The sequence below is a fragment of the Barbatula barbatula genome (genome assembly GCF_947034865.1).
Source record: "Barbatula barbatula genome assembly, chromosome: 23".
Lineage (NCBI taxonomy): Eukaryota > Metazoa > Chordata > Actinopteri > Cypriniformes > Nemacheilidae > Barbatula > Barbatula barbatula.
This window is the reverse complement of record NC_136786.1, coordinates 9,097,938-9,120,719: the sequence shown is the minus strand read 5'-3', so window position 1 is coordinate 9,120,719 and position 22,782 is coordinate 9,097,938. Positions and strand designations below refer to the sequence as shown.

Sequence of the window (22,782 nt, the reverse complement as noted above, 5' to 3'; positions counted from 1 at the left end):
GTTCGATCTCAGGGCCAGCAGCAAAGGCACCAAACCCACGTCTGCCCCCGGGCGCTGCAGTGATAGCTGCACACTGCTCCGGGTGGGTGTGGCTTAACCAAACACTTTACATATTAAAACAAAGTCTTGATGAAAATGACAATTATTAAGTTACATAAAACATTTATTTTAATCAGCCAAACAGACATGTTTTTAAATCAAATAAAGCTTTTTATCCTTTTCCACTAACTTTCAGCTTGCTAAATTTTCAAGGCTTTTCTACATCCTGCGTTCTCTTTTGGTTTACTGAGCCTTGAATGATTCACAGATGTTTTATCTTCGCTAGTGACTGAAAGGTTTCCACAGTTTAAACGAATCGGTTCAAAAGAGTCATTCATGAGTCGTTTTGATCGCAATGTGCATTCATACTGGCGAACTCGCAGTGTACAGTATAACGCTGATTCAACGAGTCAACTGCAAAGACATTATACTATGATGTACATCACGTTCATTTATGAAACCTTTTTAGAAATTGAACGTGCTTGGATGTAAAACAAACAATATTCACGTGAAAAGCTAGCTAATATAGCTAATACAGCTCCTTTTTTTCCAAATTTGACGGAGGTGGTCCGATTTTTCGATGCAGGAAGAACCCTGGTTAAGTGACAGAAGTCCTATCTTTCTAACATTTGTTGCCTTAAATGCATCTAACTCAACAGTTTAAGATAATATAGGTGAGTAATAATTGTTGTTAAAAGAGGTCATTACTTTCCTTTATCTGGATGTCCAAATACTTTAGCTTGAGTCCAGTCACTATTAGAGAGGACATAGGTTTTTTTTAGATATACACATCCAAAATATACACATCCCATGATCAAAACGCTGGACGTAACCTTGTTAACATATAATGCTACATTTGGAAAACCCTTATCAAGTAAAAACATGAGTTGCGATATCAATAGTGATAGGAGAATGCAGTTTATGGGAATCTTGGCTACCGTACTGACGTGCCGAGTCATAACAACTCATAAAACATTTTAGCGTTTCACATTTAAAAGCCCCTCAAAACAAAACTCCAACGCTTATTTTCTCCAGGCTGGCTCCTGTTGTCTCAGGTGGATAACTCAAGGACTTCACAATGAATATATGCCATGACGCTCAGGAAACCATTCAGGATGAGGTAGCGGGGTGGTCTTCTAAACAAAGACTGCTCAATTGAATGTCTGCCGGTTTCATAATATTTCTCTTTTGGGAGAATAAAAACATTCAGATGTATATCACAATGAACGCTTTACACAGATGGGTAGTATTAATTTCAGACGTTTTAAAAAAGTTAAATGAGCCCTGTGAGGAAATAAAACATTTGTCATGTTCTCCGCACACATAGCGTAGGAGACATGAATGTGTTAACATGGTTTTGGATAGTTGTTAAATTATTGTTTTGTTTTATAATTTATTTTCAGATTAGATGAGACACGTGATGGCTATTAGCATTCAGCTAACTTCTTAGATTATATCCACCAAAAGCACATGAAGCCTCAAAAATCCAGTGGTTTCTTATTGTTGAAACCCAGCCATCCGCAAGATTGTCTATGCATATTTTTACCGCATGGTAAAAACTGTTAAAAACATTATTAGAGAAGAACTTCTCATGCCATAAAAGGGAGAAACAATGAAATACAGAAGAAGCCGAATAATTCATTTCTTAAAACCATGTGAAGGAGGACAGGCTATTAAAGAAGGAATGCATCAGTGATTTATATTATTATTTATAAGAAATATGTTTCATTAATCATCTTTCATAACATAATAACTTGCTACACCTCACACATGACCATTCTCTTCGTGTGATGTCAAAAACCCCTTATACTTTTAACCCATCCTCTCCGACCTATTAGATTTTTTCTCCTTCAATCAGTTGGCTCCATTCCAGAATGAAACTTCAAATGATCCAATCGCTCTCCTGACTTATCAAGTCCCAAACTACTTTTTTTTCTAGTTTACCTTCATGGTTTACACAGACGTAATAGTGCGTGACCTTGAGGAAACAGGGAGTTACATCTTGTATTTGTTAGAAAAAATGGACATAGTGTAAGAATATTTTTAGAGAGCAGAAAGCTGCACATCCTGAGGAAATTCGCCGTTATCGACAACAAAAATATTGTGGACACGGAACGAAGTGCGTTTGTTCTTATTGCTGGCCGCTGTTCAGTACAGTGACGGATGAAAAGACTGGCACTGATTCAGGACCTGCAATTGCTCATACAAATGCCATTGAGGGGAACAATGGATTATACATTTTCTCAGCGAGGCCTCAGCGATGTTGAATGCTGTTTATGCTCTGCGGTCAGGGTTGTACAGAAACACATGACATTTCCTTCTTTGTATTATCTCTGATTGCATTGATTTGATGTATAACTGCAACTGTTTGATGTACCAAAAATTGAAATGTGTACTACTTATCATGAATTTTCAGACAGATTTTGGAAAGCAAAAATGTGTCAAATTGTCATAATAACATTTGTTGGCATAAAATAAAGAATTTAATACTTAAACCTCTTAAACTGTGCCGACCCCCAACACACACCGAGGGGTGGGTCGAATATTGGACCATCAAAATCTACAAAACTAGACATATATGTTTTTTTAAAGAGACGTTCTTACCAGTCCCATCGTTAAAGAATAATAAGATCCAAATTCGCCTTCCCATCACCCACCTCTCTCCCCCTGGTATATGACATCTTATGACGCAAAATTGACAATGCATAACTAAATGTTTTCACATACTTGCATACTAGCATGTTTTCATTGCTGCCGATTAATCTCACAAAGATTCTGTTTGCAAAAAGATTAAGATACTTAATTTATAGTTACGTTCAGACAAAAATGTAAGTCATTGCAGAAAGCAGAGAGAGAATTTTGCTTTGTTTTTTCCCAGGGAATATTTTAGCACGTTTTAACAAATGTTGATTATATAATTTTGAAATAGATTTATACTGTATATAAAAAAACTACAAACATTGTTTTTACAATCATTTTGCATGTGTTATGTTTCAGCTCAAGTTTTAGGCCTTTGAAAGGCAATCTGACACCAGTTTACTTGTAGTTATACTGAAAAAATGATTTGTTATGTCATTGGCTGATTAGGCAGTTAAGCAGCTACCTTCAGTTTCAAACAGCCATTGAGTGATCTCATTACACCGATGGTTTATCACGGCCTTGCCATTTCTTTAACAGAGAGCCTAAATGTTAGAAAATGACTATTTTAATGATTATTTCCTGTGCTGGACTAAAATACGCTTCTACCTTCATAAATTAAACCAGTTCCATTGTTTGAGTTTGGAACCTAAATATTTTAAGAAGTTTTGCACGTTGACAAATTGGAGGCTCTTGAAAAGCAGGATTCTTGACTGTTTGAGCTGGTGGAGCCATTTATCAAGTGCTTTCATCCCTAAATTCGTCTCGACAGAAAGATTTCTTGTTTCTCTGCCTGGTCGACACCGGATCACTGAGGATTAGGAGCCGACAGCAGACGCCTTTTTACTGATGCAGATTTATACAGAGGAAGATATAATTTTTGGCATTATACAGCATACAGAGACTCATATAGAGACTCTCTATACCAGTGGTCTCCAACGTGGTGCCCTTGGGCACCTGGTAGCCCGCATGAAATATGTAAGGTGCCCACTAAACACAGGGCTCACCAATAATAAATCTGTGACTATACCGATCAGCCAAGTGCTACATCGTCATGAAAGTTTATTATAAACAAGTGTTATAAGCTTTAATATATTCTTTAATATAAGAAAACTGAATTTGGTCCTTTGAGCGTAATAATAAGGCATCACATGTTTAAAGTTAGAAAGAATGTTATCAACAAGTAGCCCTCTAGAGGATTTTAGATATTTTGGTAGCCCTCGCTTACAAAAAGGTTGGAGACCTCTGTTCTAGACATTAGAAACAGTGATAAGAAATGTAAAAAAAATACATTCTTCTTTCTTTAATAAAGAAATAAGTAGAATTTGAATCACCTTTAGTTGGGTAAAGAATTTACATTTTCGAGGTTAATTTAAACCAACTGTGGGGTTTATCCATATTTGACCCAATAATAAGTTTGAACAACACAACATGTTTTTTTACAGTGTGTAATGTTACTTTTAGCAAAAACATCTTATTATAACACATATGAAGTAAAAATGAATGCATTTTATGAATTACCCAAGATTACAATACTGTAAACTAGGTGTTTACACATCTGCACGCGGAGCTGCCAATACCCGTCTGCCATGGGCTGGTGGGAACAGATTGATTCTTACGCTGTATTCAGATCAGTTCTAACCCATTCCAAATCAAATACAGTAAAGGATAAAGGAGGAAGAGCTGATCTCAAATCAGGTGTTATGAAACAATGCATATTTTAAGGGTATAGTTCAGGTCATGGTCAGGGAATGCAGCACGCTTCCATATGGACACCAAATGCTCAAAGGCCTTTGGCTGACCACCATGAAAATAAAGGAAAAGGTGGTAAACGTTGAGTGATCAGATAAACGTTTGTGTGCGTGGGGGGGTACTTCTTGTTTGTCTATTAACTTCCTCAAGCGCTGTGCACGCAAAGATTCAGCAACTAAAGAAATGCTGGAATGGAAGTTGAGTATCTGGTTCTCATTATACAGGGTTGTAAAGAAAATACTCAAAGATAGCTCTTGCCACAAGTCTTTACTCGACTGAACGTTTGGTCTATAAGAAAAAGCTCAGCCTCCAAAGATGAAACTATTATGTAAAATCCTTTGACTTTATATAAAACTGTTCAATCGCTGCCCAATTAGGCAATGACTTCGGAGGCAGCGTTTGCGTATGAAGGTTGCTCTAAGAAACGGATTCTGACACATCTTATAAAAGAGAGCGTCCTTGCAATAACCAAATCACAGATCTAAAAACTACAATAGTAATTTCTTTCTAGGAGTGTAATCGAAAAACGTACATTTATTCAAAACTGTGCACCAACCAGCTTCTGCACCGCCATTACATTTTTTCAAGCTTGATTCTGCTCAACCAATCACCTTTGTCGCACACGCATGGTACTGTGGGACATTGGATTCACCTTCAAATGTTACATCAGTACTTACCTGTTTGTAGATTTACTTGTGGATTTACTTAGTAGTTGATTAACTTGCCTGTTTGTCGGAACCATAGACTGTATAAAACATGGTGTCCGTGATGTCACCCATTTCTGAGGGGCTGTTTTGAAGCTTAAAGTGGGCAGAGCCGGCCGTCGCCATCTTAGCAGCACGTTACTCTCGGACAATCAAAAAACGGGAAAAAGGCGGGATATGAATGGAACTGAGGTCCCTGGTTGCAGACACCGCTTGTCACTCACTGGCCACGCATCTGATTTGGAATTTTAACTTAATTTAATATAAACAGGTGAGTTATAAAAAAAATCAGTTGTCATGAAGGGTAAAATTAGCTATATAGACCAAAATCTTTTTTTGTACAAGGCTGTAAACATGTTTTTTTTCTGCTGTAAAGTTTCCCATTTTAACATGGGGCTCAATAAGATTCTGCTCTCTTTTGGAGCCAGTCTCTAGTGGGCATGCATTGCAGTATAAGTCACTTCCAAGTTGGCTTCGCAAGAGAGATCGAAAGGTTACCTTTGTCAAGGTCCATCTGGTGCAATTATTTTATTTTATAAAAGGGATTTTTGGTCATTTTACCAATCTCATACTATAACTCAACAGTTATGACTAGAGGATAAATGGTTAGAGAGTTGGGCTTGTGATCAGAAGGTTGCCGGTTCTAATCTCAGTGCCAACAGGTCATGACTGAAGGGCCCTTGAGCAAGGCGCCTTACCCCTGATTGCTCTGCAGTAATGTGCCACTGTATAAAACTACTTTAGTAGTCGCTTTGGATAAAAGCGTCTGCCAAATGAATAAATGTAATGTCATATAATGATTGTTTAGTAACATTAAAACATACATTTCTGTAAAGCTGCTTTGAAACGATTTGCATTGTGAAAGCGCTATACAAATAAATGTGTGAACTGAATTAAATTCCATTTATTGCACCAGTAAATTGAGGCGAGGTAAATGAACCATCTACACAAATGGTCAAATCCATGTTTCTTGCATGAGCTCTATTCATACCGCCTGCCACCTTTAGGGTTCTGCCAAACATGTAATTTACATACTGTATTTTTCGCATACCAAATTCAACACCACGTGTCTCTGAAAGAACCCAAGATTGGTTTTCATTTCTTCAGTGCTTATTTGTTGTTCACTTCGTAGTTCCTTGCGTCAGAAATAAATCCTTTTAGCCAGGAGTTATTTCATTTCAAATTATTGGGTAATGATATACTTTCATAAGGTTACTACAAAAGTGCCAACGAAAGGTTTTCATTAAACATGGCATAAATATTTGGTCGCGTTCATGGACCCGTGTTCTGGCGAATTCAAATCTAGTCGCTTAAAGTCTCAAAGGCACTATCTCTACCTTCGGCTCAGAGCAGTTTCATATGCCAACTGTTGTTTTTGGCACTTGTAACCCTAAAGGGTTTCCATTAAAATGTGCTCACCCAGACTAAAAAAGCCATTAAATTCCTCTCACCCTAAATCTTTTAAAAGACGGGGTGAGATAAAATAAAGGTTTTTGTTAGGTATGATAAATGACAGCCGATATATTAAAAACAAATGCAGTGGTGCAGAAATCGTTCGCTTCACTTTTTACAGTTCATTAACCATGAGTGTTTCTAATTCTTTTATGTGCTTAAGATCACTTACTTCATAGCGAAATTACTGTACATTCTCTTGTGGTTTGTTGTTGTATGATCTTGTATTGCTCTGTTTTATTGAAACCTGACAATGAAATGCTTAAGAACAAATATTTAAGTTACAACATTTGATGTGTCTTTAGCCCAGTGAATTAACCAGATTTTACTGACGACCCAAACATAAAGAAACTCCGCAATCGCAAAATAACACAAGAACAACTCGTCCAAATCTCATGTTTGAGTTCGCTGTTCATAATAAGTTTATCTCCATCTTGAATGCAGATGTTGCGGCTTATACGCTTGGAGAAAGTGGCTAGATCTGCGTGCCAGTTGTGTGCAGGCCTGGTTGGGCCGCGGCCCAGTTATGGTCTGGGGTTCTGTTTGAGCTTTGTGTCGAGGGTAACATGATCCAGGCGTGTGTATTGACCTCGGGTCACCTTTGTCCAGCTCAGCAGCCTCAAAATGCACAGAATGGGCTTAGGTGGCTTTGTACGCCATTTCCTGTGCTCACGTCAGGATTTATTCAAAAGAAGACTTAGAAATGCACTTATACCCTCACGCAAAGTCTTCTACACACGTTTTTTTTGTGGGTTTCATTAGTGCATTTTTAAATGGCTAATACATTGTGTAAAACAAAAATTATTTATTTTTTATTTTCCTCATCTGCAACTAATATCGGATGCTCACATGGCAGTTTACACTGCGTAGTGTGACGGGTCAACCAGAGATTACATCTTTTTATTTAATAGCAGTGTTGCTAACCTTAGGTTTGTTTCTGGTGGTATGATACTTGTAGCATTTGGTTTGATTCGTTTGGCACATTCCTTCTCCGTCAAGAAAAAAATGGCCATTGCTACAAATGCAAATGGCAGTGGTTCATTATTGGAAATTTGAGATGAATTTCAGTTTGGGCGAATCTGTTTCAAATATACATTTGAACATGATTCGGTTGATTTGATCATAACCTCAGTCATTTTCCCTATTCATAAACTCCACCCCCTTGAGACCAATAAAACAAATATGTAAGACAAATATCGCAGAATATGGCTGATGACAGGCCAGACAACTGGCATGTTGAAAGCTCAATGACAATGCATGAACTTTTGTACATGAGCCAATAAAGTGTCTTCACATCCTGGTCTATAGCCTCTATACTACCTTTCATGAGAATGAATTTATTTGTTATAATTTGATTGTGGAGACAAAAAAAGTGTTGACAAAGAGTTCTTTATTTTCTTTTGTTGGACACCAACACTGTATACTAATTACAATCCAAGATGGCATTCCACCCTAAAATGCTCCAAGCCTTTCTTTTGTTTGTGCAATCATTTTATTACACTTTTTGGACGACTCTAATGTATTGTTGGTCTAGAAAAAAATAAAAGGATCGCTCAGAGGAATTGCACTTTCCGAGCACGTAATACTTTATTAAGTTCTAAAGTATTTTTATTTAAGTTTTATTTAACGTTAAAGCTCCAAAATAATTTTAACATCAGTCGCAAATCGTAACCAACAGCTCGACTTAGAAATCATTATTATAAGCTTACATTTGCAAATCGGGGTGAACAGAAAAAATGCAATAAAAAAAGGTTCTTAAATTACACTTATATAGTTAGGTGAGATAAGGAGCCAGTTTTCATTTTCATGTACTTGCTCAATTGTTTATTTTTAACCAACTAAAGTTATAGAGTGCTGCATTAAGTACCAAATGTTTCTTACAAAAAGGGCAAATAAAATAACTCAATTGAGATGTTAAGTTATAAATTTAATGTAAATAGCAATTTTTGTCATTTTTTTCCTGTGGGTGTAAATAAAAGTAGTTTGTACTCACAGTTAAAGTTGGGCTCAATATTTTCCTGCTAACAGGCTGTTGATTGTGATTTGATAGATGATGTGCAGCAATAGAAAGGTCATACTGGTGAAACACAGGGATTTTAGCAAGCGCCCTGTGTGGCCTGCAAAAGAACAGATGTTTTTAGAATACACAATAAAAGCAAAATAAATTTGCTATATATATAAGTCATTTCTGTCATAATACAAAGTGTTTAAAATAGTTTTTTTTTGCAATGAAATCTCAATGACTTGGACTCATTGCAATGAAATCTCAATGACTTGGGACTCAATGACTCCTGATTCTTACACTTTTAGGTATAGCAGTGAGTGAATTTATGCATTTTATACATCTCAGTGTAAAAGTTCAATGAGTCGACCCATCCTTCTGCTACTAATGGGAAATAAGGTGGTATAATCCAGTGTTATTAGCAGAAATTCACCCGGTTAGTACAGACCTGTCTCTCTCTCTCTCTCTCTCCTCTCTCTCTCTCTCTCTCTCTCTCTCTCTCTCTCTCTCTCTCTCTCTCTCTCTCTCTCTCTCTCTCTCTCTCTCTCTCTCTCTCTCTCTCTCTCTCTCTCTGGGCATTCATTAACTGGTGATATTTTTGGCATGCATTTAAGCCGTACATCTTTTAGGATCACTGGACGCAGTGTGAGTTCACGACCATATTCTGAAAAGTCCAAGTGAAATGGTGCCGTGAGTAATGCGAGTTATAGGCCATAAAGGGGTTGAAAGACTTTTTGATTTGTTTCTAATGCCATAAAAACATTTTTAAGATTTAAAGGGGAAGAAGTTGGAGGTTTAGCAGCATCTTGATGCACCGTGAAGCTTGGAAGAGCACCTTCCTGAAAAAGCATAGTAGAGAACATCCATGGTCCTTACAATCCAAATAAAAAATGACATCATTTGCTAACCAATAAATGTTTCATTTAATTGACGGTGATCAGAAATTAAGGATTTGAGAAAAGTTTGAGGGTTCACAAGAAATTTAATTTAAAGAAATCTACAGTATACTATGTATAGAATGTGCTGTGACCATTGAAACTAGTGGGCGGTTTACATATATGTCAGCCAAAAGAAGCAAATAAAAATGAATATTAATGTTGTACAAGTCCATTTGTGAAAACGTTGGAATAAAAAAAATCCTTTAAAATGCGGTAGTGAAAATGACAGGTAAAAACAGGGTCTTAAACCTTTTAAAAACTGTGTACAGAACATTAGCGTGTCAGAAACAGTCCCAGTCAAACATGTAAGTAAGCACACATGTCTCTTCCCATTAAAAAACACACACCTATTTAATTCACAAGAGCACATATTATAATCCTATTCAAAATATCAGAGGTAATAAAAGCGGATCGTTTCATTCCCTGTGGATTACAATCAAATATTATGCATCAGTCCTTTTTAACACACCATATTTTCATAGCACAATGTGAGTCAATTTCTCACTTTAGAAAATAATACTGAGGCTTTATCATAAACCAAAATATGTTATAAACATCAGAATATACAGTAATCTGTGTTTATTTTGTGCTGTCAATAACACAATGACCCTCCATTTCAACAGAGCACAAACAGCAGCATTTACACAACATAAAGTAATTGGTGTAAATGAGAAAATGAACAAAAGAAAAATGAAAATGAGGGCATTCTTGAGGATTTGATAGTGTGGGATCAAGTAGAACAGTATAAAAAGAGCTGTCATACTACAGACACAGTGCAGACGTTCAGACCTCTAAACACTCAGAGCCAACACTTCCATTCATCTGACACGCTTATGCTCTTAAGGTTAACATGCTGTCACACAAAACACACTCACAATGACTTTAAAGACAGAAAAATCATAAATAATCTCACATCACATATGCCCAGAGCTAAATTCAAGGAGATTCTTGAAGTGAACCGAACATGCAAATGTGCTTAGAAACAGACATACTGTATTTATATGCTGTGATATTAAATCATTTTAGAATTAATCTTTGAGTTTAACCTACAGCTATGGAAATTCCATCCATCTATTTCTAGATGTATTGTGGTCATTTCAGTCCAGCAGTGACTATTGAATTTCAACAAAATCAAACATTTAAAGTCTTTCAACAACAACATGAAAGACTGTGATGAAAATCCAGGTTGTCACAAAAAAATGTATGAACTTTTCCTAAATACATGTAGAAATATTACTGTTGTATTGCTTAAAAGTGAATATAAAATTGTTTTCTTTGCAGTATTATTTTGACCTGTTTCTGAGTTTTCATTCAGTGATGATTTTACCAAAACACATATCTATAAATAGTAAATTCAGAAAGACTGAAAATGGTCTCCAAAAAGGTTCTCTAGCATTTTGGTGGCAAGAAACGGATACATTTGTACATTTAGGATGCACGTTTAAAACTGCCAATGTAAAGCACTGTCAAATAAAAAGACTTTTAAAACATTTGACACTACTGGCTAACTTATACTCACTAACACCTACTGAAAATCAATCTGAACCACCTGAGAAACTTAAACTCTAAACAGCTGTTGTTGCCAAAGAAATCTGCCAAAATTTGTTTTTATTACAATCGTTTACTGTTATGAAAATATTTTACAGGTCTGGTCATGCTACATTAGTTTTACCGTGTTTACAATTAACCCAATAAGAAGAAAACATTTTTCAAAAGCAAATCGAATTATACGCCTGGATCCAAGAGTGATAAAAATATGTATTACGCAATCACGCAGTACGTGAAACACGTGCTAATGATGACTTTAAATAGATGGAGACCATGGATTACTCACACCATATATTGAAGCCATTATAAGGTGTAGCAGACTTTTTTGTTTTTTAAAGTCGAACCAAGGATAAGCGCCTCCGCAGCAGAAAGTCGATACTGGCACAGGAAGCACATACAGTATATGGACCAGATGTGTTTGTTATTTAGTGGCGGAGAAATAAGGGCTGTACTGTTGGCGCGATCACGTCAGCGCGTCGATTTGGCCGTCAGTTTCTCATTATTCTTTTCCCCAGTGAGCCACTTCATCCCTTTCAGACCGTCTGAATGGGTCTCAGTGTTTGAATGCGGTAAGTAATGGGGTGAAAACGTGAGGCGCATCTTTGTGAGGAGCAGCTCAGATGATAATACAGGTTCAACTCAAACCGCCGCCTAAACCCAAATCCCTCCCGCTGCTGTCCTGATTTCTGGAGTTTCGTCAGCTTGTTTTCCAAATTGAAAGGTGGAGATGGTTTGCAAAAGCCCTACGGCTCCATCGCACCAGATACGTTGTTATTGGAAGTGGCTTCTTTTTGTAAATATGACTTAGGTTCAGAAACTGTAACAAAGGAACTATTGGTCAATATCACGATTGATCATTTAACCGCAGCCTACAGACAATGTACAAGCACTGATGACATCTCGATCAGTCGTCTGGTGATGCTATCACATGTCCGTAAGCTTTTAGTGATACGTACAGATGTAAAAACTCATCTGATATTCAGGACTGAAAGCATTGAGCAGGATAGAGCCAAAGTCAATCCGAGGAGCTATAAAGAGTCCTACGGGAACACATCTACTGTCGTAATTGACATAGTTGATTTGAATCAATTCATTCTTAGACTGTAACTACATTAATTAAGATAAGGAGAATATATCCAAGCCAGAGCCTTACAGAAGGAGTTTGTCCCAAAATGAAAATTCTGTCATGTTGAGGTCATGTTTAGGCCACAACGACTCTTGGAAGACTGTTATCAGAATGTGGTTTTTGGAGCTGCAAAGCACTGAGCCCCATTTAATAGCATCACAAAGCCAAGAGCCAGTATTTTATTCAATGTAACTCTGATTGTGTTCAGCATTAGACACAAAGTCATGCAGTAGGCCTATACACCAGGGATTAGATGAAGGAGTGTTGATGTTTTTTCATATTAGGGTAAACTATTCCCTTTAACTTAAACTTTGCCACCCCCCGTGGACCCCGGGCCTGTCCAGTGTTGCATTGTACGTTGTGTAGCACAAAACTAGATATTTAAGGAATCATTTGAACGTTTAGAACTTAACCAAAGTTCTAAACAAATTATTGTCAAATTATTGAAATTTTGAGGGTTTTCTGTACGCACCAAAGCTGAAGAGGTTAGGTTAAAATTCCCAAACACCTTCCCATCCCAACTAAATCACACCTTTAAGGTCTAGTGTATGAAATTCACCACATCTAGTGGTGAGGTTGCAAATGGCAACCAATGGCTCACTCCATCCCTCCACAGACCAATGTCGTCACGTTTTCGCTTCTTTGATGAAGGAGATAACGTATTTACGAAACGTGCTCTTTAGAGCAGTTTGTCCGTTTAGGGCTACTGTAGAAACAACATGGTGAACTCCATGCAAGGGGACATGCGGTGTATGTACGTTGACCCCCATTGACTTCCATTGTATGGACACAAAAAATACTTTTGTATTTTTCCTGTCAAACGATCCTCATCGTGCTTATCGGATCTTTGTAAAGCAAACATCATACTTTGTAAATAACATCAAACTAAAAGTAATGTCTAAATAAATGTAAAAGTATATTAAAACCTTATTTTGTAAAAAGACAAATAATATCCTGGTAAAAATTTTTTTAAGACATTCTACACTTGCCATTTCAAACCAACATGTTATCAGCATCTGGTTTCCGAGTTTACATGTCAGGACACTGAATCATCACCGCCTGTGATTCATTTATAAAAATTGCACAACACTCTAGTCTGATACAACTGGCACACACGGTGCATGTCTGTTGTATGAATATTTCTCTCTTGAAACATGCTAGATATATTACACTGCCAGTACTTTAAGGTTATTTATGCTCCGGTCTGATGCCATGAACATATCAAGCGCTTTTTAACAACAATGTATTACAGCAAACTTTTTGGCTGCAGGTGGACGGTTTGCAAAATTGTGGGACTAACATGAAAACAGACTAGTAATATACCGGACAGCAGGTAATCCCAAATAACTGCATGATTTACTATCCAGAGAACATAAAAAACAGCTGTTCTGGCTGTTGTGTTCATTCACGTCATATTATTTCATGATTATTCAGACTTCCACTATGTACGCAGCTTTTCATTAAAGCTGTGCTTTTTCTGAAACATTTAAAGTTGCAGAAGGTCATTCGCAGTCAGTGGCGGCGCCAGGGGGGGTCTCAAGACCCTTCCAAAAAACGCCTTGACCCCCCATTAGACCCCCCACCCCTTCCTGTTTAAAAAATATTTGATATATATTAAAATATATATCCGGGATAAAGATTTAAAAATCGTTCTCTTCAAACTACGCAGAACAATAATAATTAATAATTTAATCGACATATAAAAAAATATAAACATCAGAATCAATGCGACGCCCTATGAACGTTGCTGCCGCTGCCGCTGCGTCTTGCGTCATTGCGTTCAAGGCGCTGTCGCGCGACCGCAATAGCTGCTACGCACTTTTCTTGAAGCTAAAAATGGATCGTTTTGTCATACCTAAAAAAGGGCGGAAGAGACAGGTGAGCAGATGGAAAGAAATGGTGCCTCATCGAGCGCTACAGCGGGCACAGATGGTGGGAATCCTGACGGCGGAGAGGATTTAACTGGGGATTTAATCCATTGCCCAGCCGAGAAACCAAGACAGCCTCAATTTAAATCATACACGCTTAGTTCGTTTGGATTGTAAATATGTTTTCTGTCATGGGTGTGGCAAACGCCGCCGCTACCACGCGCTGTTATGGAAAGCCAACAGGGTCAGAAAACGCGTGCTTTTAATCGCCGTATTAATATTGAAACGCCGATTTCTTAACGCCGCCAGGCGTTAAATAAACGCCGCTTGACGCTAAACTAACGTCACACGCCGCCACGCGTTTAAATAACGCCGCACGCCGATTGGCGTTAAGTTAACGTCACACGTCACTCAAAATGCAAACGTAATAGCTCATTTGCATAGCCCGTCCTTTTCTAGGTTGCGGGCTCTACGGCAAGTCGGAGCATCCAGTTTTGCAAAAGCGCGGGTCAAAGGGATTGATTTAAAATAAAGTCAGGAGTTCAATTCATTCTTATTATGTCTACAGAACCTAATCATCATTTTAGAAGACGCCTATCTGCAATAAGGGATCGCATAAATTCACAACTTGATTGTTTGTTGGAAGCATCACCAGAGCATGGAGAACAAAGTATTGTAGACAGGAAACATTAATAGCTAATTATAACGTCAGAAATGTATTGTTCATTTTTTAATACCAAGATTTTCCCCTAAAGTATTAAACATCATTCACTGCAGTCAAATTAACCATTAACTTGCCGTAGAGCCCGCAACCTAGAAAAGGACGGGCTATGCAAATGAGCTATTACGTTTGCATTTTGAGTGACGTGTGACTTTAACTTAATGCCAAGTTAAGTGCTGAGGCGACACCAAAATAGCATAATGAAAAACATTTTTTCAAATCTAATATTATTTCATTAGGCTATAGAAAAATGATTAGGCGGGCACATTTTAGCCATGTATATGTAAAAAAAACACGGCCGAACAATCCCATATCACCACCACCCGCCCATGTACGGTCCGCGCGGCAGCGCCGGTTGATGGCGCGTCCGCCTGACGCAGTGTGACAGACGGAAATGGCCCGAAAAGACATTAGGAGTCAGGATCAGAGAAAAGAAAGAAGAAGAAACTGCGAGATAATGACCGTGCATCACATGCAGGTATGTCCATGTTTAATTAACTTAAATTCGGGAAATGTGGATGTGCTGCTACTAATTCTGTTTACTGAAGAAAAGTTTGCACTTTCAAATGTGTAGTGTGTGTTGGCTATTCTACATATGTTTGACAAAGTCAGCAAAGCTGTGAAGATTTTACTTTCTCTATTTAGTGTTCCTAGGTTTTATACTGCGATGCTGCTATTGTGTTATTGGTATTGAGTTATATGTTTGGTAATAAAAAGTTAAACTGGCAAATTTCAGGGTGGGGGGAGGCATCATAATGGAATTATGCTTAGGGCACCAATATGACTAGCAGCGGCACTGGGTGTGGATATGCTAATTAAAGTTCGAGCATATTGTTTGCAAACTACAATTGATTAATTAATTAAAAACAAAGTAGTTGATATGCTGTGTTGTTTTATTTGTTTATAGCATTAATATGCAGTTATTACCCGTGTCCACTGTATTTTCTGTTGGTTTTCATGAGACCCCCCTTTAAATGATCAGGACCCCCCATTGACCCCCCAATCAAAATTGTCTGGAGCCGCTACTGTTCGCAGTTGTGTGTGTCCCCTTATAATCGATTGAATACATAATTTATTACTGTTTGTTTATCATGCAAAATTTTTATCATGCAATAAGTTTTTTATTGAATCATGGAGCATGTTTTTTAATGGGTTCAAAATTTTGTATCAAATTTGGGTTGTAAAGTTATAGTTCACCTAAACATAATAATTTTGCCATCATTTATGAACTCTCATGTTGTTCAAAACATATGATGTGGAACACAAAAGTATATTTTTTTGTGTCCATACGATGGAAGTCAACAGGGGTCAATGTTGTTTGGTTACCAACATTCTTCAACGTATCTTCTTTTGTGTTCTGCAGAAGAAAGAAAGTCACACAGGTCTGGAATGACATTGTGAATAAATAATAAAAAAATGTTAAGGAACAATCCCTTTAAAAACAGTCAGTCATGAAAGAACAAATGTGTTCACAAAGCCAAAACTAGCATGAGTCTTAAAAATGCCTGAGGAAAATTTTTTGTTGTAATAGGGTGGATACCAAACAATCTTATTTTCCTTAAACTCATTTCTCATGTCAAACTTTGAATAATATAAAACTGAGCTTTTCGGATAGCCTGCTCTTAAATCTGATGCATACATGTATGTTAAAAGATACCTGTATCTCAGTATATAAGATAATTTATTTCCAAGAGCTACATTTCTCTTGTATTTGTTCCAAAAATAAATAAATAAACAATTGAAGAAGACTTAAGAACTGTGAATCATGGGTCACACAACTTCCTGAGGAAGCGAGGTAAGGCGGCGATTCGGAGGTGCCGTACAGGTCGGGGTCCCTCTCTGGCGACCTCTCCATTCAGTTCTGTTTCCTCAGGAAACCATCCTGCCTCCTGCATCCCCTCTCGAGAACAGATCGTCTGTTTGTACTTTGTCCTGCACTACGTAACTTATATTTCTCTTTTCTTGGGATCCGCAGGATCGCAAGTTTCTCATTCCTTAAAAATGTGTCCATCAAGGTTAGCTTGACAGTCTTCATCATTTTCCTGTCTTTCTAAATATTACGCTTGCTTTATGACCCACTTTCCGAGACCTGATTATGATGTGTACATTAAGAGCAGGAGATTATTTGTGAGATGTAATAAAATGTCTGAGGTTCGGTAAAGAAGCTGTCAGATATCTTAAAATCCAGCTTGGGTTAAATATTTCCCTTGGTAATCGTCAGCTGAGATCTACCCAATTTCACATCATCACCTTTAAACAATCGTGGCTATGGAGAGGCAAAGGCACTGTAATTAATAGGCAACATCTGGCTGGGATGACGCAGGCCCAGCTGAGGTACATTTGCAGGGTCTGACTCACTCCTCATGTGGAGGGTCTAAACAAAACAAACAGTTGAACTGCAAGACTGCAAGTTGAACAAAGACAAGAGCTCTTTAGTTCCACATACCAGTGTCAATCTAAACTTCACACCATTCAGGATTAAGGTATCTTGCAAATAACCTGGACCAGTCAGACTGTAAAAAAATTATTGATCAAGTACCCTCTGAAAAGAGTGTTAAATAAAAAAAATGTGATACGTATTTTTTCCCAACAAATTATGAGTCATTTTGTTTAGATTTTATGTTAAATAAATAAACATTTACTTTTTAAATGTATGAATTTGGCAGACACTTTTATCCAAAGCACCATTTGGAGTGCATTTTGCCTATACGTGTCTTTTATTAGCATGTGTGTTCCCTGGAATCAAACCTACAGTGTATCTTTTGCGTTGCTAGAGCAATGAGCAATGCTTTATCAACTCAGCTACAGAAACACATATTTCAAGGGGGTAATATTGGGGCAGGATCTGTTTTGCCCACCTGCCAGGTTTCTACACCCTTCAAACGTATGCATGGAGGCACCCATAATAAAACCATTAAGTTTGATGCATGCACTCAAGCAACACTGTATGTCTCATAAAGCATTTCCTTATAATGGCATAGACAGTTGAAATATTTTAAGGGCACACACTTTAAATATTATGCATGACAAGATAAGGGGGGTAATATCGGGGCAAGATCTGTTTTGCCCAACTGACAGGATTCTACCCCCTTTAAACTTATGAATGGAAGAACATATAGTAAAAAAGAACTAGTTTGACGCATGCACTCAAGCAACACTGTATGTCTCATGAAGAATTTTTTCATATTTACATAAATATGCTAATATTTCCAGGCCACACACACACTGCATGGTACACATGACAAGATCATAGGGGAGTAATATTGGGGCATGATCTGTTTTGCCCACCTGCCAGGATTCTACCCCCTTCAAAATTATGCATGCATGCACATACAGTATAGTAAAAATACTACACAGACTTTCTACGATAATGTGAATATAAACGGTTTTGTTCAGGGACAACACACAAAAATGTTATGTTATGATGCCACAGGTCAGAGATGTGCATTGAAGTAAAGTAGGTGATGGTTCGAGAGAACAGCTGTTGAAAGGGGAAGCGTCTTCATCTGTCCAGCCGTGGACAGTCAGCAAAAGAATGAACTCCTGACCCTCATCCACCAGCTGGAAGACTGTCTCTGCAGTCACAAAGCGCCGTGCGTGATACATCCACACTTCCAAGTACACAGCTGTCTTTAAATGAGCTCCATATGCAACAAGGTGAAACCTTAAAACTTTTTGGGTGGAAGAAAACCAAGTATGAACACTAAAAATAGTGATACTTGCCCAAGCAAGAACCACTAATAAAGAAATAAAAGAGTCTGTTAAAATCACATGGGTCAGCTTTGCCCTCAGGTTCAGAGTGAAGGGAAGAGCCCATATCAACTCAATTACAGCTTTTAAACTTCATTGCCTAAGGCTGGAATCTCCTGACACAGAGAGACATAGCGGACGAGCCCGTGCAAGCCTCACACACGGGTGTCAAATGATGTCTAGAAACGCTCCAGCATGCTTAACAGCTCACTACAAACATCACACAAATTAAAAAACAGATGATAAATGAGCTGAATTTGTAAGGACGTGTCAGAAAAGTATCTCTTTTGATGACAGCTTTGAGTGTTAATGTAGAAGAATATCTATATTTCAAATAAACAATACCATAGTATTATTAACAGGCCATAACTTCTTGTTATTGGCTCATTTATGTAGGTTAAAGCGATCAGACATGATCTCATCACATGATAAAGGTGGACAGATCCAGGTGAGATGCTTCTTGAGGATTTGGCCATGAGGAACAGGGCTTTGTGGGAACAAATTTTCAATGTTTACATGTATTTCATGTCCTGAATACTGAGGGTAAACCTTAAATTTTCATCTACGGTCTCATTGAGACTACTGCCGGGATTAGTCTGAACTCTCTGGCATTTAATAATGTTATGATTGTAAAGACTGAAGGTCTTTCAACGTGAAAGAAGATGATTTCTATCTGTCTACCTGGCATTCACATACAAGAGAACATTAAAATTCATTTCAATGGTGTAGTTGGAGAATAGTGTAGTTTTTAGGGATACACTTCAGCAGTCAAAGTGTAGTTCAAGCGCATACAGTAGGTCATGATTTGAATACCCAACCTGATCTCATGTGGCCAATTCATGTGAATCAAAAAATTTTATAACAAAAAGATAAAAAAACTCTCCCCTAGCCCCGCCCCTAGACCTAAGCAAATAAAAAAGATTGTGCGAATTCATACAAATTAGCCACGTCGTAAAATAGTTCCCAATTCCCTTGAGATTGTGTTGGAATACGCAAGTACTGATACTTTGGGAAAACGTGTCTGCCAAATGCGTATGTAAGCTTATAGACGTTGACTCAAAGCCAGAAAACTCCTATTTTATTTAATGTGGTCCTTAATGGAGCTGTGTTTTATTTAAGTATCAAATTTTCAGTCTCTGATGTTCCTCCTACAAAAATATCTTTTGGCCAATCTGAGCACATTTGGGATCCCTTCTAAAAATCATGAGTATGTATGTTTCTCAGAAGAAAAATGCCACAGGCTTCATCAAATTCTTACAGCGATCGTTGAAAACGATGTCAATATATACTCACCTTCTTTTCATTTTAAACCTGTATGACTTTCTTTCTTTCACAGAACACAAAAGAGGATATTTAGAAGAATGTCGTTAACCGGCACCTATTCACTTGCATTGGTTTTGTGTCCATACAATAGAAGTGAATGAGTGCCGGCGGCCCGGTGATGTTCGGTTACCATCATTTTTCAAAATGTCGTCTTTGTGTTATGCAGAAGAAAGAAGGTCAGACAGACTACAAATGTCAAGAGGGTGAGTAAATGATGACATCATTTTCATTTTTGGGTGAACTATCCCTTTAAGTCGCCATACATGAAGACAGACTACATATAATAAAGATATCTCACATGTACACAAAAAGCCTTGTGGACTACACTTACTGTTAGCTCCTTACACAAACTGATAAATGCTCGCTTTGGATAAAAGTGTCTGCTAAATGAATACATGTAAATATTTCCATACAGATGACTACGAGAAATGTACAATTGTTTGCCTGAGAGTTCACGGTCTGCTTGTCGAGTTAGTAGTTCATACGGTGAATAAGATGAGGTAATAATTGAACTTGTGAACTGATGACACATTGAGGAATGCTGGGAAAAGAGAGGAGGCCGCATTCCACCCTCTCCCACTCACTACACCCCTGTGAACCCCTCAGTCAAGCTGATACTGCCAGTAGCCGAGAAACTCTTTAGTTTAGAAACTAAAAATTACATCGAACACAATACTCAGGCCTTGTACACTGCATTGTACTTTTTAACATAAACATGAAGAGAAACACCCTTAGAATGATTTAGAGTGAAATTGAGGATTTTTTGGTTTTTGTTTCTGAGCACCACAGAAGCTTCATAACAGAATATGTTAGTGACATGTGCACAATGAACTTGACACAGAAAGCTGATTATTAAATCTTGGATATTTTTGACAGGGAGGATTTGTTTGTGAAGAATCACAGGTCGGAATGACACGCAGATGTCATGACCGTGTACAACACAATCGCTTCCTTTTTAAACACGCCATACTATATATAACTCCTGACACACAGTCTTAAGTTGTAGCTGCCAGAATTTACGGCGAGCTACTCAGATTTCCAAAGAATCTTCTGTAATATCTACAGCAATGACGATAAACGTCAGCTTTGGTGTGTACTTTTTGGTGTTTGGTCTTTCAATGTTACAATGTTTAGAGATGGATCATTATGTCGTGTAACTACTTTCTTACACACGCATATACTGTATGGTTAAAGCTAACCACGAACTCAAACAATGACCAATACGTTTAGATGATCTGTTTGTCCAAACGATAGAAGACGAGAGTGGAAAGGGATGGGAAAACTGTTGGACAAACCTGCTTGATAATACTTATGCAATCGCATCTGGTGCCGCCAGTGGCACAAAAATTACCCGCAACACTTTTAACATCCTGCAGCTCATAAAATGATGGAATGCACGTCATTACACGGGAACTATTCGCTGTAGGCAGAATTTAGACTAAAACTCTACAGAAGTCTGAAGATGGCATTATAACAGACTCACCTTGAATCGTTGTCTTCGTCGGCTCAGCAAACAGCGGGATGAGTAAAAGATAGATGAGGTAGACAAAAGATAGCCAGTTGTACCGGAACAGACATGCTGTGGAAAATAAATGAGATATGAAAAAAGATGAGCATGTTTATGTTTTTCCACTAGACTGTTATAACAACACTGTAAGTCAGACGCTTGTTATAATTCAAGTCTTTAATTAGAGGACCAGATATTCATGCATTAAAAGACTGAGAAACTGTGCACGCAGACTATGTCGAAACTCCCTCAGGGCTTTCATGAGTTTGAGTGCAAATGAAAGCAAAATGCTTCGCTGTAACCCAAACACGTTACAGTCTATATTCCCACAGATCCGCATCCTCGTGGCTACGCCAAAGCGGAATATCACCCCCGGCCAAATACTGCATGGATCACGTTAATATAATCTTGACTGATGCAATTTTAATCTGGCGTTTATCCCAGACACCCATCAATCAATTATCTCTAAAAACATATACCTGCGGGTCGTTCATTTTTTCAGCCAGAGGAAAATGTTCATGTCATTTGAGTTTTTGTTGAAGTGAAGTGGCTGCTGCATACTCTCAGGTAAATGAAATAGAAAAGTGCTGTACATGTTAACAGCCCCCCGAGGAAAGAATCAAATGAGTGCGAGTTGTGAAGACTTGCGTTATATGTTTAGTGTTGTTTTGAAATGACTCATTTTGTGGTTGATCACATGCAGTGGAGACATATTTGGCCATATTTAAAAATGCATTAATATGAGGGCATCGCATACAAAAATTAAATAGAAATGCACATTGAAGTTAAATTCACTTTTCAAGGAGCCGACACATTACACGAAATGTGATTGTTGGGTTTGAAGCTAAAATAGTAGAAGCTAAAAACTTGTACACTTTTTGGTTGTCAACATTACAGTTTAGAAGAATTACACCAGACCAAAACTGACATGTGATGGAATCACCACATAATAATATAAATAACAATTCAAAGGAATTTTCACCCAAAAATTCATTTACTCAACCTCAGGTTGTTCCAAACATGTATACATTTTGTGGAAAATATTTGGAAGAATGTAAGTGACCCAACAGATCTCATCCCGCATTTAGTGCCATAGCAGGGAAAAGAAAAATACTATGGGAGTAGTATTGAGAACTGTTTGGTTATAAGCATTCTTCTAAATATCTTTCTCTGTGTTCACCAGAACAAAGACATGTTTGCATGTTTGTAAAAACCTGAGGGTGAATAAATCAAGACAGACTTTTAATATTTAATTTTGATTTGATTTACCACCCCAACATCAACACACAATGAGAAACCAGATCCAATATTATCAAAATGTCAATCTCACGATTCTAACCAATTAAACTCACATCAATATGACCATATGCCGTTTTACGGGTTTATACGGAGTTGAACAAACTAAACTCTCCCGG

The 22,782-nt window shown here is 37.7% G+C and overlaps 1 protein-coding gene across 1 annotated transcript in view; it reads right to left on the bottom strand.

The window, feature by feature from the left end:
- The window catches only part of piezo2a (piezo-type mechanosensitive ion channel component 2a), a 97,222-nt gene that overhangs the window by 60,558 nt on the left and 13,882 nt on the right, over positions 1-22,782 (bottom strand). Inside the window, 3 exon segments of the mRNA XM_079447764.1 lie at positions 8,578-8,593; positions 8,595-8,701; positions 21,344-21,439. Coding sequence (XP_079303890.1) covers positions 8,578-8,593; positions 8,595-8,701; positions 21,344-21,439 — 219 coding nt within the window.